A 15220-nucleotide genomic window follows, 5' to 3' on the forward strand; every position below is an offset into this window, starting at 1 on the left:
GATTACACCTACCAAGTAGAGACAGTGTCCTCGGCAGAGCAATCGGTCAATTGCAAGATTTGCAAGCCGTTCAGTGGTCGAGGATCGGCCGAGGATACTACTGTCTCTCTACTCCACTCAGTAGGTAAGTGTAACAAGTTTCCCTGCACAGGAGTTGGTAGTAGATATGCAGCAAAAGTTTCTGTAACAGTAAAAGTTTTTGCATCTCGTGGATGGTGATCGGAATATTACATAACTTTGGTAGGTAAGTAGCAGATTGTTGACAGAACACCGCGTGGAGACCACGTTGTTGACATTACACAGGCAAGTACCAACACGGTACCTACGTGGCTGGCAGAAGGCTTGCAGGTAACCAAGGTAAACAGTTCGTCCCTGTGTGATGTAGCAACGAGGGCGCGGCGCGGCAGTCGCGAGCCGCGGCGGGGCGGGACTGCGCCCGGAGCCCTGACACTTGCGATAACCCGTGGCCCTCACTCCTCATTGCAGACTCCGTGAGGTGATGAGGTGCGCCATGTGACGAGCCGAGGGGAACATGAACAGCGCGCCGTCCGACGCTTCCACTTCTACTGATGACCTAAAGGTATACCTACCTACAACTTACGACTTCTCATTATTATTATGCTCCTGTTAGTAAGTTTAGTACGTTGTGTTGCAGAGCGGGGTGTGCGTGTGGTACCTGCCGGCGGGCTGCGCGCTGCTGTGTCCGTCGCCGCGGCCCGGGCGGCTGGCGGCGGGGATGTCCCCCCCCGCGCCGCGCGCCGCGTACGAGCTGGGCGCCGCCGCCGTGCACGCGCGCCCGCTGGCCCTGCTCCGCCGCCCGCGCTCCCCGCCCCCCGCCTCCAGCGACTGGCTGCCGTCCAGCTCGCCCTCCCCGCGCCGCGCCCCCCACCGCCTGCTGCCGCCGCTGCACTTCCCGCTGCCGCGCGATGACTTGCAGGACAGCTCGGACGACTTCTGGAGCCAGCGGCGCGCGCAGACGGAGCGGCGCTGCCTGCCGCCGCTGCAGCTGCCCCCGCCCGCGCCCCGCGCCCCTCGCACGCCCCGCGCCTTGCGCTCGCCCCGTGCCCCGCTCACTCCCCGCGGCCCACGCACGCCCCGCGCCGCACCGCCGCCCGCCCGCGCCCCGCGCCGCGCCCCCGGGGTCTCCAAGCACAAGCGGCGCGCCCGGCTCAGCGGCCTGCGCCGCGCCCTCGCCTGCCTCATGCAGCGCACTGTCCGGGGTGAGCATTTCTATTATCCTACCAAATTACAGGGAAGAAAATATCTCAACTGCACATTTTACAATCGCAAAAACTCGTCGATAACTCCAGGATGGCACAGGTCACGGGTCGCGACCCCGCGTGCCGCATCGCCACCATCATAAACATTAGCAACGTGCTCCCACAGCACCAATGTTATAAATACTATACTCATCAGAAAATTTGGGAACTACAACTCGATCTTAACTCTTTAACGAATTCACGACTAAGACAGTGGCGCCTTCGCCGCAAGACGCTGCTATTGTGCACAAAGTCAACTTTCGAACATGAAAATGTTAGCAGGCGCGCGATGGCGGCACGCAAACCCAAAGTTTTACGGTTGAAAAATCTCAACTTATAAAAAGTAAATAAATAAAGCTGTTGCACGTTTTTCCATTCACGATAACTTATAGGAAACAATGCTATATTATGTACTTAACTACCACAGACATGTACCTTCTAACATATTGTATGTTTATGGGTACCTAGTTACTCGTACATAATTAGCCCGATGTTTATTACAAACAGTAACGTGAGCTTTGTATAGAATAGCAGCAAATTTTCCCTCAGTAAACAGAAACATGAACAACAAACAAAAACAACACGATATTGTGTTTGTTTTGTACAAATCTCTCTCCGGTGCCTGAGCGCTTTGCGGCTCCCGCGATCCGTCGGATCATTGCTCGCTCCTCACTCACAGGCACTCATCAACGTTTTAATTAAACCTACCATCAAGGATTGGAGTCGAAACCGAACCCCTTTTGATAAACGATGGCTAATCAAGAGAACATCTGATACCTGGTAGGTATGTAGATGTAGATAATGCGGAGTGACGTGAATTTATAACTAAGTTTAGGTAAATAAACATAGACACCATCAAGCCCTTTTCATACTACTTAGTTATTATTATGTGCCCTTTTCGATACAAAAGGGCTAAGCTTCGGGATCAGGGTAACCAACTGTTAAAACTAGAACAATTTAAGTTGTAACTATTTAAGTACTTACTTAACTTATATTAATTTACAATCCCGATGATACATTCGATTCAATATTGTGAGTACTTATATTGAATTCAGTTATTTGAATCCCCAGCAACAACAATTTTTAACAATCCCAAATCAAAGCCACATTGATCTCCAGATGTAGGTCAGCGTCAGCCGGCACACGGCCTGATGGCCACCTCGTTAGTGTGTGTCGGCCGCCCGCCAGCCCCAACCAGGCCTTTGTTTCTTTGTTCCACTACTATTATGAACTTAATCCGGGCATGTCATCGTGGTAGGGTTCTATGCAAATATTAATTTGTACTATAGACATGTACTTATGTACTTTATACTTAATTAAACAGCCACCGGCCACCGGCTGACCTCATTGTTGACTTATTCTGATTGATGTGGGGATGTGATAGACTAGATCTTATATGTAGGTACCTACCAATTTGTGCTAATAAGGTATCAGAACCTGTAACTATTGAGTGAACTACGAAGCATACCTACAGTATTCTACCTGAGTTGGTATATTGAGCTTTCTGTCTTCATCCATATACCTCACAAAGAGATCCTCTACAAATAATATTTCTCGTGCATTTTGCTTTTCTCAAGAGTCGCGAGTACTTATTCTATTCTGATATGACTAATAGAATGAAATCTCTAAGAAAATATTTCCTTTATATCAAAGAAAACAAGAGAAATACTACAAAAATATAAGCTTATTTCTTATTTACAAAACTAGGTAGAAATACAGACAGAAAATATAATTGTACATAGAGCTAGAGGTATTATGCCGAAAGGGGGTGACTCACACAGCTCGTCATTAAGTTCAACTTTTGTGCTACGTACAACTTAACAACAACCTTACCTCTAAAATGATTCGTATTAAAAAATGGTTGGCCTTGTGGCTTTATAGTAAGTAGTTTAAAAATTACCAGAGTTTCTTATTAAGTGTTGCGGTTTATCTCTTTGGCTTATTTAAATAAAATCATTGGTTCTCGGTAAACGTTTACCAACCCACGCGGCAATATGGCGCATCGCATCCCCTCATTTTTTATCTTTATTCACCGCTATAAATCTCTTTGTACAATGTCTATTGAATTAATAAAAGCTTTTATTAAACTTCACGAGTCGCGCAGTGCTTAAATATGCTCTCAAAGGATTTCTTTTTCCGAGCACACATTGGGAAATTGAAAAATAATATGCGTATCATACTCGTTTCCAAGTGACATTATACTTGAGGTCGACGTTGTCTACACGGCACGTGCCAGGGCGACACGGCACGTAGCGCGGCGCGGCTCCGGGCCGCTTGACTATAATATTTCATTTCAATTTCAAAGTAACAGAGCATTTTTGTTGGTGTGGAAGGATACTCGTAGACTAGAGTCTGTCTGACTCTTTTGCTGATGTTCTAATAATTTTACACAATCTGTGGTCTTATTATGATAACAATGACAAATCTATATCTGATTTTATCTGCCGAACACTTTGACTAAAACCGACTATCCGACTATCCTTATTAATCAGAATTGATAGGGATATTTGGCGGTGAAAAGCATAAGACCTGACCTGAGAAACTAGGATTTGTCACCATGTTGAGAGGATTGACTTGTCAGACCAGCGGTATCTGCTGGCTACTCGGGGTGCACCGGGAGTCTATTAATATTAGGAACATTAAACACGTCATTCGAGGAAGCTCCCATCGTGCTCCCCGCTACACAGAGAATTTATAAAGCGAGGTCCGCAGGAAAATGTGTGTTCAACTTTATTTAATCTTTAATATAAAGTTTGCTGAAGTATTCAGTTAGTGGAATAGTTTGGTTGCTAAGAGGCTGTATCGGCATTCCGGGCTGTGTGTTTAGCTCCCGAGATCCTTTGTGGAGCCCCCGCACCCGCACTGAAGTAGCCAACTTGCGCCCGCATGTACTACAGTACGTAGCTACTATGTATGTACTAGCAAGTACATTTACCTGGAACACTTTGTGCCTGCATCTGATTACGTTCAACTAACTAAGCTCGCTTCCATTGTTCGATATGAAGCAACTTCATAACTTCTCGTTAACATGATCCAACCTAGTTAAATAACAATTTATCTAAACTTAAATTGCTTACTTACCTGTTAAAAGTTTCGTATGGGCTTAGACAGTTATGTATGTAGAGCGCAGTGTATTTTTCCTCTATGGTTTTCAGTGAGATTCTGCCACGCAGTAATCACGTTACTCATACTATGTTCATGAATATTTCATCAACGTTAGGAATAAAGTTTTCCTGGATCAATATATCTGCGTTAGCCCGACGAAGGCATTTCCATAAAATTTTAGGACTTTTATCACGAGCTGCCTCATGTTCATTAGGATTTCGCTTTTGTTGTTTCCTTTGAGAGCATCCATTTCATTATCGTAAGTGAGTTGAGTACGAGGCAGCATATCTGTGTATCATGTATGGTGTATGTTAGAGTGTTCGAATTCTAGTTTCCCGGACGGAGATGTGTATTCTAATGCAATCTGTAGCGGGCGCGCCGAGCAGTGAGCATGTGTGTCAGCCACTCGGGGACTCGCAGCTCTCAGTGTCTGCTGATGTGTCACTAATACTATCTTACAAAAACCAATACCCAGCCGAGTGTGACGGGCTCGAGTGCGCCCACTCGCCGCCGCCGCCGCCGCCGCCGCGTCTTCACATGACGCCGGGCGCGGAACAAAGGCCGCCACATGCTCCACACTGCTCCACGCTCAGCGCTAAACAGATCAAGTAGCTAATCCGTGCTCGAGCCAATTGGGCACAGATTGAGCGCTCATTGGACATTTCCTGCGACGGTTTAAACTGCAGACCTCACAGCGAGGCCTCTCGTGTAGATCCGCTCGGGTAAATAGGAAAATTTATTCGATTGAATGCGGCCACAATTTGCCTGGAGCTAGAAGTGCGCCGATCGCATGTAATGATAAATCTCGAACAAGATAAATATGTTCGCGACTAATTATAGCATATGAATGATACGCAGGCGAGGCGGTGAGAGTGCTCTCTAGATCACCTGGCGCGAGCGTGGCCCGTCCGAACATATACGATACCTTCATGAGAATGGCGGTGTTGGCACAGAAGCCGTGCTGGTACCGGGAAACCACGTACGTTGTCAGAACTTGCAGCAGAGGACCAGGAGCAAAACGCTAACGATGTCTCAACTCAAATAAGTATCATACTTTTGTCAACATTTTAACTTTAGCGCCTTGGCTGCATGTAGGTTTGGATCTTGGAGGCGCCAGGTTATCACAGATACAGATAGACAACATGTGTGAACGAGGAACGAGCTTTTGATAACAGCCAAAAATAATAATTAACGAAAAAAAACATTCAGCCAAATATTAATTCAATTCAGAGAATAATTATAGCGATAAATGCAAGATCACAATCTGCGGCTCAAAATTCAGCCCGGATTTAAACCGGACGGAGAGCTGGCCGCTATTTGGGTCACTCTCGGAATAATATTATTTTGTTGAACATCGGAGCCTCCCGCCCCCCCTCGCTGTTCGTACCTCGTCATAATATTTAGCGAGCACTTCATTATGCCTCCATTCGATGCGGGATCGTTTTTATTCTCCCTAAATCCGGTCTAAACGCGAGCTGAATGCCGAGTGCGGGGAAAATGAGAATAAATATCAGTGGGAGTGAGGGAGGCGCATACCTGTCCGCGCGGCACGGCCGGTGACGTCACCGCCCGCTGACCCCCGACACGCCGGAAGTGCCGGCCGGGATCCGAACTCGGCGCTCCGAGCTCATTAGTCCCGTCATATCATGCCGACGACGCGGTGATACACTCGCGATACGGCACTAACAAGGACAAACTTTGCCACATGTACTCTGAGATGAGATCATACATGTTGAACTTGTTACTTGTTTTTGACAAACATTTGCAAATTATAGAGCACTTTGTCACCGCTACAGAGTTCACGCCGACTTTCTTTTGTTATTATTTAATTAATTTAGTTACAGAGTATTCAACTGTTTCTTTAGTGAGGGTGGGTTGCTCTAGCATTCCAGTGTGTCTATAATACGTACGTGTATACTGTATTGGATTACATATTGTTATTTCCCCTGAGTATGAGGATAAGTTATTTCTTACATTATTTTTCTAATGTAAGTTAGTATATAGGTACATATAAGTACTTACTTAGATATATCTACATATGTATATCTTCTGTAGGTACCTAGTTACTATTCTCAATTCGACGAAACACAGGGAGGCTGGAGAGGAGCTGGGAGGCGGTCTAGAGTAGTGAAGTGAGTGATTTCGCAGACAGAAATTAAATGTATGATTCTGAGATTTTTTCCACCTCTAATATAAGTACTTAGTTGTTGGTCTGAGTATAAAAGCATAAAAGCAGCCAACCTCGTCCTACAGATAATAATTAGTCCGCTTGTTTGCAAAAAGATCCGTCCTTTCGGTTCAAAAGGTCGAGTGTTATCTTCCGTTGCTGTAGTCTCAAATTTAATTCTCAAGGTAGGTAAGTAGACTAAGTAGTAGGTAGGTAAAGCTCCCTTCCTTTGACACAGAAAACGTTTATCGGCCTCCATCCAAGGTAGCCGTATAACGCTATCAGAGAATGTCAAATTACTTTGCTAAAATAAACTCAAAAGGCACGTTTTATCAGCCGAGTTAATCGCCCACAACGCCAATTATCGTGAAAGTGATTTCCCAAAGTTTCAGGGACACACTTGTCCCTAGCCTTTGACCTACATCCTGCAAGGCCGAGGGGTGCCCCGGGTGCCATTAGATGAGACATGATCCCGCGCGCGCGCCGACAGTGACGGATGGTGAACGATGCAGCGAGCAGCAGGCACGGTGCAACAGGTAGCGTGCACGCAGCCCCCCCGCCCCGCCACGCCGCGGCCGCGCGCTCGCCAGTACCACCGGACACTTCACGCGCTTCGGAAGTAACGAGTGTGTTCGCCCAAAAACCCTCAGGGTGTCGGCGGCCGCTCCGAGTTCGATCGCGAGTCCCTGACCCCTGACCGCCTGCACAGACCCTGTGGCCTCGCCATTCGAGGAGCACCGGCCTGTCTGCAGCGCCACGCGGTCGGACACGGACCTGAAGCTGAAAACAAGTGGGTATCGATCCAGTTACAGCGCTAGCGGGGGTGAACGGTCGCCGCCGCCGGTCGAGCCGCGGTGGTGGCGCCCCACGCCCCACGTATCTCGGCGCAGATCTCGCCCCACCAGCCCGCGACCCGCACTGCGCAGGCGCGGGGCTCCTGAAACCTTCACACCGGGCAGGCCGCGGGCACACAGGTAGGAGGCGAGGTCACCGCTGGGAGCCGCTCTCAAGGGGAGCTGGTTAGTTAGCGCGGACACTTGAGCTCGCAATGAGGTGCTTATTATGTTATCAAGACCTCTTCATGTTTGTTTACGTAGGGCTTAGTGAGTCCTACATAAACAACTCAAGCATAAGTACATCAGTCCTATTTACTTAATTAAAAGTATCTACGTGGGCGAGGACCAACGTCATAATTTTACCAAAGTAAATAGAATCTTTCCCATGTTTGCATGATTATGATTATGGAGAGCGACGGTAGTGGGTTGCAACCACTATATTGATGGTATTGCGACTTTAAGTGCCAATTTCTCCATTGCCGGTTATCTAACCGATCAGGGACCGTTCATCAATATTTATTATACCTACGTCATCTCCATTCCATATAAAATTCTTGACAGAGATGTCAAAAGTCAACCACTAATACCTGGTTATGCTCTAACCGACGATGGAGAAATTGGCACTAAATAACCACAAAGAAACAACACACTTCCTGATTATCAGTAAGGATATGAATACGGAACTAAGACGTGAAACACGACTTGTCTTGAAAATACAGAAAAGCTTTACCAAACTAAAGTTTGCAAGGTCAGTTTTCGGTGCGGAAGTACGTACGTAGGTATACTTCCTCGAGCGAGCCTCGCGGGCGCTTCCCATCCGGCCCCCCGCCCCCCCTCCGTACAGCCGTGAATAATGTTTCACAGCTTTATATTTTTCCTCTTCACCGGTTACACAAAAGGTATAGCCATTTGAGAGTTCATTTTTATAAAGCAGCTTCGGCTCGATGAGCGCATAAGCCTTCAATTAAAATGATAATCCAAGACATTGTACGATGTGGGTCACTGAGTTTCTGCAGAACTTACCCACCACACATTATTTTAGTATTCAGTACATTCTGGTCTATGAGAGTCCAATATAATTGCAATTATCCCGTCTCGCCCCTTGTACAATGTGTCTAAGGTGTGCTATAATCTTGCGGCTGATCACCCCGGCAACACGCATCTGTGACGTCACGGCCCCGGGGCTATACATTATTAATGGGCTGTGCGAATTGGGCTCGTTGTGTTTTGGATTGGGTCAATTGGTTTTATTGTCTAATCAGTGGGCCATTTCGCAACCCTAGCTGTTGATTGTTTCTTTATTAAATAACATTTAAGGGTCCATTTAAAAGGCTTTGATTCAGGATGGAAATGAAATTTTATAAATGGTCGTCTTGAAACAATTGGCTCTACCTCCTACACAATTTACACAGAATGTAACTAACGCACACTGTGACATGCATGTAACTATGTACGATTATGAATGTTGTCTTTCTCCGGTAGCTTGCTGAAACTGAAATTCACTTATTATTGATTACTAGCTTTCTGCTTGCGAGCTTCGCATTACTTACCTAATAAAGTATATTCTATTTTCCATGTACGTGAGGAACAAATGGATACACAGATAGAGTTATCAGTCCAATAATCATATTCTTTGCATCCCAATTTCAGAAGCAATGTTTATACGCTTCCGTATCTTTTCGAGCTATCTTTGAGAAATAGGATCATAAAATCATATTTACTCAAGGGTACCCATCTCGCCATAGGCATGAATTTAATGTTATTGGTCCTAAATGTTTTATTAGGGCTGTAAAGGTGGGCAGTGAGGTAGCAGGCTTCGCGTCGCGTCGCTGCGACACTGCGGCCCGTGTGTCCGCGAGGCGACACTTCAGGGCTGGAGGGCCACTCCGACGCGGGAAGGACTCCCTAACTAACTTACCTGTGAATTTTTAAGCCTCTCTTTGCCTCACGTCGTTTCTTTTTGCAAGTCAGCGGTATAGCACTACCTGGTATCCTTACGAGCGGAGCGCCCCTGTCTTCCCCCGGTTCTCGTGACCTGAGTGTAAGCTCCCCTGGCCTTCTCTGGCAAGCTGCAACGTAATTATCGGAGAAACATTCAGCTGTAATTGCAATTTGCCCACGTAATGGCGGCGAGGTGGGAACTTAACTGGAAGACATTAGCTAGCTTTGTGAGGATTAAGGACATTCTTATTAAATGTAGGGTACTTTTGTCTTGTTCTGTTATAAGTGCTGTAAGATAATTATTAAAAAAAATATATACATAAACAGCATTTTAGGTTTATGTCATCGTTTATTACGTTTTAACTTTTTTTACGGTAACCTTTTACCTACTCCTTTTCATTAAATGAGTATTCCCTCAGTAAATAATGAAATCCTTTGGCATTTGCAATGTTTCCCTGAGTTTCCTTTCAATGGAGTGTTAGTGAAGTAATTAGTTCGACCCCCGCTAGTAAGCAGAAGTTAGTGCGAGCGGGCGAGGTGAGCACATTAATCTCAGTCGGAGTTCACTTTAACTTCGTTAGCAGAAGTTTTTGTGAGTGCGTGAACTGTAACGACAACGACTGTAAGTAGTTCAGTCACTGATAGTTTTGAAGTTTTCTTCTACTATCATGATTCATGATTGGACATTCACTGGACAGTGGCCTTTTATCTTCATTACTCATACAATGTAATTAAGTAATTTTTTTTTCTTAAATAACACGTTTATATTTGTAATTAGTATCCGCAATAAATAGCTGTAGTATTTTTAGTAAATTAAGTATTGAAAACCCTTCCTTCATTGGAAGGAGACCCGTGCCCCAGCAGTGGGGACGTAATGGGTCGTGATGAAGTATTGAAAAAAAATGAAAATAACTATCGAGTCAGTCTTCTGCTACGTAGTAGCTACGGTGTGTGGACTCCCATCAGCTCTGGAAGCTCTGAGGATATCATGTATGTACATTCATTTGGCTATTCACTAACTTTTTCATACAATGTACGAGTATGAACGTGTGTGTCCCGTTATTACGAGCCTCCCTCAGTCCAACTCATTGCGAGTATTGCCTGCATTATGCATCCACGTCCAACGTATTTGGGTCAGCGGCACGCATCCACTTTTATAAATGTTATTTTACAAGTTGCCACAGTTTAAATCCAGGTGAATCTGCACAAAACAAATATACCGAGCGGGAAATAAAAGTTTCCTCCAGAGAGAGCCGCAATCACATTACGAACACAACGTTGTCCACAAAGCTCTTGCATGTTGTTAGTTAACGTTGTTTCACGGCCTGTGAATATAAAAACTTGCCAAATAAATCTGATTTACTGAACTTAAATGTTTAAGTAAATAAGTTCGTTTTTTATTCCTATACATATTCCTCGCTTCTGCAGTGCATCGGGGATGTTTGCCGAATACCAAACGGATGGCTTCCACGCCATCATTCGGAAAAAAACAGTATCCCTGATCATGTAACGTAGCGTTACGAAACGCCTTAATCTTAGTACCTTATTATACCTATTCTAACTTATAATAAATAAAACCTAAAACCTAATTTTAATAAACCTAATAAATAAACATACTTTAATTAAGTGATCTAGTTCTATTACGATAAGTGATAATAAAAGTGTAGGTTCTAAAGTACGTTGTCACCGACAAACCGTTTCCAATTATAAGTAGCGAATAGTTTCGCCCACTCGCGACGTCACCCTTTGTTCACCTTAGATCTAGCGATAAGCGACCGGCCGACTACGGGAGGGGCGCATTGATTTGCACGGCGATCAGTCTCTGCTCACCGCTCTGGCAACTAGCCGCTCATAATAAATATCATACGTACCTTGTCTGCGAGTACCTACCTAACTCGTCAAATCTAGACGTTAATAATTTTTATAATTCCTCAAATAAGTGTTTATACGTTGTTCCCATCTGGGTAAGTTGTGCAAACCTTCTTATGTTAGTAATTAGCTGTGTATCATTGTGTTTAATGCTGTGCATTTTTAAATATAAAACCGTTGACCTTTTGTCATTGAAAATAACCGTTGGTTAAATTAGTGCCTTGCCTTTTGCTTATTACAGTGCTTGTTTTCTATTTCTTGTTTGAATGCATACCTAAGTATGCACTGGATCTAGTGATTTAATGAACTATGAGAATAGTCTTAATCTCGTAGTTGCATATATTTTAGTTACATTGTAAATTATCTTACCTAACTTAATCATTCATCAATCATCATGTACTTTACATTACTGTTCATAACGCCACCTTTATTCCTTTTGCCTTTGGAAAAGCTAAGCAGTATTTCTAGACTTCCCGTACGAACCTAAGGCTAACTTGCCATCCGTATCGCTGCTGGAATCTAATCGCTTCCTTGCTCTGCGATTCCAGGAACAACTGCCGGACCGATTAAATCGGCCAGTTCCGGACCACGGAAGACTCACCCCGGGCGACTGTCCCGGGCTTCCCCTCCCGCTACCTGAGTAGCTGACCTCGTCGGATCCCTCGACCCCGACGTGGACCTGGACCTGGAGCTGCACCTGGACCTGGACCTGGACCTGCACTTCGACAGGAAGCCAAGGAGAGTGCGGTATTTCTGGACCGAACCAGTGCGCGTGTGACACCCTTGACCTTGGCCTAACCGACGACCTATCTACCTACTTATTTAAAATAAATCTTCTTTTTAAACTAAATTATGTTCGTCCTTTTTATTTCCTCACCTGTAGGATTTATTTAGGCGACAATGGCGCCCATAGACGTGGTTTTAAGGCCAAGAGGGTTATACCGTACTGCGTAGGTATACTCTTAGTTATTCATGGTGTTGGATTTCATTGGTGTGCTGTTATTTTATTTTGTTGTTTCTCAACTAGTGTACCCCTACGAAAACCCTAGTTTCATTTCCTTGGTTTAATCGTTTTTACGCCGTTTTTTTAAAGTACCACAAAATTTACTTTTATTATGGTATGTTTGTTTCGGCACACTAGTTGAGATATATGTTGTTTCGCCTGTCTTTGCCTGTCCATTATATTTTTTTGTGATTTTTCCTTTTTTTATTTTTTTTCCTTATTGCACTATTACTACACTCGTCGTGGTGTACTATTATTGTTTTTTTTTTCTAAAAAAAAAAAATTACAATAATAGCTGGTTTTTGTACATATACTTTTAAGTTTTTTTTTTTTCTTCTTTATATTGTGTATTTTATAGGTACATATTTTGTAGAGCGGTTTGTACCGTAATTTTTTTCCTGCTGTTTTCTGTTTTTTTTTTTGGGTGTTCTGTTTGTTTTCTTTTTGTGTTTTGATTGTGTTCTCATATATACTTTTTTGTTCTCCTTTTTATATTGTGTATTATAAATATTTGTTCATTGGTTTTGCACAACATACCTAGTTACTACTTATAAATTTTTTTTCTTGCGCTAGAACTAAAAGGTCCCTACTGGATAATATGGCTTATCCTATAAAATTTTTACTCTTACAAAAGTCGGAATTAATGTATGAGGTTGCTATACGTGGTGAAGATCCATCCGATAAAGTAGAGAGTTTACGCAAACAAGTTACCAAATTAACTCAATTATATCCACCTGATGATATTCTTGATTCGGTTTATAGTTTTGAGGATGACGTTAAGGGTTTACAAGAAACTCTTGCTAAAATAAAAACGAATATCGAGTCCTTGAACATAAATTATGTTGAATCGCTACTCAATAGAACTAGATCACTATTAAATCACGTGTTTTATAGATTACAGCGAATAGAGAAACCGAACTTATCTGAACAAAAGAATATAATAAGTAGTGTTCTTAAAACCTACGAGAAATGTTTTTCTGCCTTCTCACTTTTATCACAGAAAACTGTTAGTGAGCCAAACACTATGCAAGACACTGCCGCGTCAAATGAGGATATAGTTGCTAGTAAACTTGATCAATCTGATCTTAAAATCTCCGTGACCTGTGATCGTGGAGTTTCTAATGACCTCAAACAATTGAAATATGATGGAAAAACCTGTGTCCGTTCTTTCATTCAAAGACTCGAAGAGTTCCGTGAGTCGAAAAACATCTCGGAGTCAAAAATGCTAGCCTCTGCGGTTGATATTTTAACTGGCGATGCATTACACTGGTATCGTAGTGTCAAAAGTAAAATACATGACTGGAACACTCTAGTTTCACGTCTCAAAGCTGATTTTGATATACTAGACTATGATTATCGTATGTCTTCTGAAATACGGGATCGAACCCAAGGGGATGGTGAATCTATCACTATCTATTTATCAATAATGGAAGGCATGTTTTCGCGTCTTAGCAATGCCTTGAGCGATGAAGATAAATTAGAAATAATTTTACACAACATTCGTCCATGTTACTCGACAATAATTGCTGCGAGCCCTTCTTTAAAGTCTGTGGATGACTTAAGGGTTATTTGTCGGAATTATGAACATATTAAGGTTCGCTCCGATAATTATAGGGAACCACCTTCTGTGAGCTCTAAAACGTTAGCGCCTGAGTTTGCCTATCAGTCTCAACATAAAAAATACAATAATACACAGAGCAAACAATATTTTAACAAATCTAAGCCTTTCCAATCTTTTAAACCTGAATCTAGTCCGGTTTTCGAGGTTCAAGCCGCTGAAACTGCTGCGGTGTCTAAACCTGAGAAGTATTGCCAGCGTTGTCGCGTCAACACTCACTCAATGAAGGAATGTACGGCTGAACGTACAATCTTCTGCTTCAAATGTGGTATGAAGGACGTACGTCTACCTGAATGCCCTAAATGCAACGGGTCAAAAAACTAAATAATGAAAATTGTGGAAAACCAGCAGCTACTTATTTTGATATCTCGGAATGGAATAAATGGCTGTTGACCATTAAGAGTTTCTTTACAACTCATTCTATTTCCCCAATTTTCAATTCAAAACCGAGTGAAGACCCACGTCCCTATGTCAAAATACGAATCAACAATACTGATGATCTTGATATGTACGGTTTGCTTGATTCTGGCTCATCTGTTACAATCCTTGGTAGGGATTCTCACAAGCGTCTTCTTCAATATGATTTGACTATGTGTACTGATGACATAATCACAGTTACTGCTGCAGGTGGTCAGAAGATAACCTCACTAGGTTTTATGCTTCTGCCGGTTTCATTTGAGGAAAAGTTTTCTCTCATAAAAGCTCACATTGTTCCCGAGATCGATTCTACTCTTATACTAGGTATAGATTTCTGGACTCAATTTGACTTGTGCCCGAAGTACCTCTCAAACTCTGAGAACTTGTTTCAGACTGATCCTGGCTTGTCAGAAATCTCTTCTGAAGTTCACCTTCATGCGTACGATAACCTCGATAGTGCCCAAAAACAGATAGCTGACGATGTTTTGGAGCAATTTAAAGATATATCCTTTGGTGAGAAAGGCTTAGGTAGAACTCAGTTGATCACTCACAAAATCAACACCGGTGATGCGGAGCCTATCAGACAGCGATACTATCGTATGTCTCCGGAGAAGCAACGCATCATTACGGAACAAGTTGATGAGATGCTTGCATTGGACGTGGTCGAACCTTGTGAAAGTCCTTGGTCTTCACCCGTCTTGGTTGTTGGCAAGAAGGATGGTAAACCTCGCTTTTGCCTCGATAGTCGGAAACTTAATGCTGTCACCAAGAAGGACGCTTATAATCTTCCTTATGTAAGTGAGATCTTGGACAACCTGAAAGATGCTAGATACCTCTCTAGCATTGATTTATCTAAATCGTTTTGGCAAATTTTGATAGATGAGCCAGATCGCGAAAAGACAGCATTTTACGTGCCTGGGCGTGGTAGCCTCATGTTCAAAGTAATAGCCTTTGGACTTACTAACGCTCCAGCTACACAGCAAAGACTTGTGGATATGTTGTTTG

At 43.5% G+C, this 15220-nt stretch overlaps 2 protein-coding genes across 2 annotated transcripts in view; both read left to right on the top strand.

Annotated features, from left to right (window-relative positions):
* Positions 1-442: 442 nt before the first annotated feature.
* Positions 443-11955, top strand: LOC119690879 (translation initiation factor IF-2-like). Its single transcript, XM_048622312.1, has 3 exons — positions 443-580; positions 656-1340; positions 11822-11955. The coding sequence occupies exons 1-3, from the start codon at positions 533-535 to the stop codon at positions 11953-11955; spliced, it is 867 nt and encodes a 288-aa protein (XP_048478269.1). The 5' UTR covers positions 443-532.
* The window catches only part of LOC119690878 (serine/arginine repetitive matrix protein 1), a 63001-nt gene continuing 54905 nt past the window's right edge, over positions 7125-15220 (top strand). Inside the window, exon 1 of the mRNA XM_048622254.1 lies at positions 7125-7321. The gene's annotated coding sequence lies outside the window, so the exon portion shown is untranslated. The remainder of the gene's footprint in view (positions 7322-15220) is intronic.

This window comes from Plutella xylostella, chromosome 7 (assembly GCF_932276165.1).
Source record: "Plutella xylostella chromosome 7, ilPluXylo3.1, whole genome shotgun sequence".
Taxonomy (NCBI): Eukaryota; Metazoa; Arthropoda; class Insecta; order Lepidoptera; family Plutellidae; genus Plutella; species Plutella xylostella.

Excerpts from the sequence above, each read along its gene's own strand:
- LOC119690879 (XM_048622312.1), top strand. The coding sequence starts at position 533 with ATGAACAGCGCGCCGTCCGACGCTTCCACTTCTACTGATGACCTAAAG. Across the intron at positions 581-655 it reads CTTCTACTGATGACCTAAAG|AGCGGGGTGTGCGTGTGGTA; the intron begins GTATACCTACCT and ends GTTGTGTTGCAG. Across the intron at positions 1,341-11,821 it reads GTCACGGGTCGCGACCCCGC|CTGACCTCGTCGGATCCCTC; the intron begins GTGCCGCATCGC and ends CTACCTGAGTAG.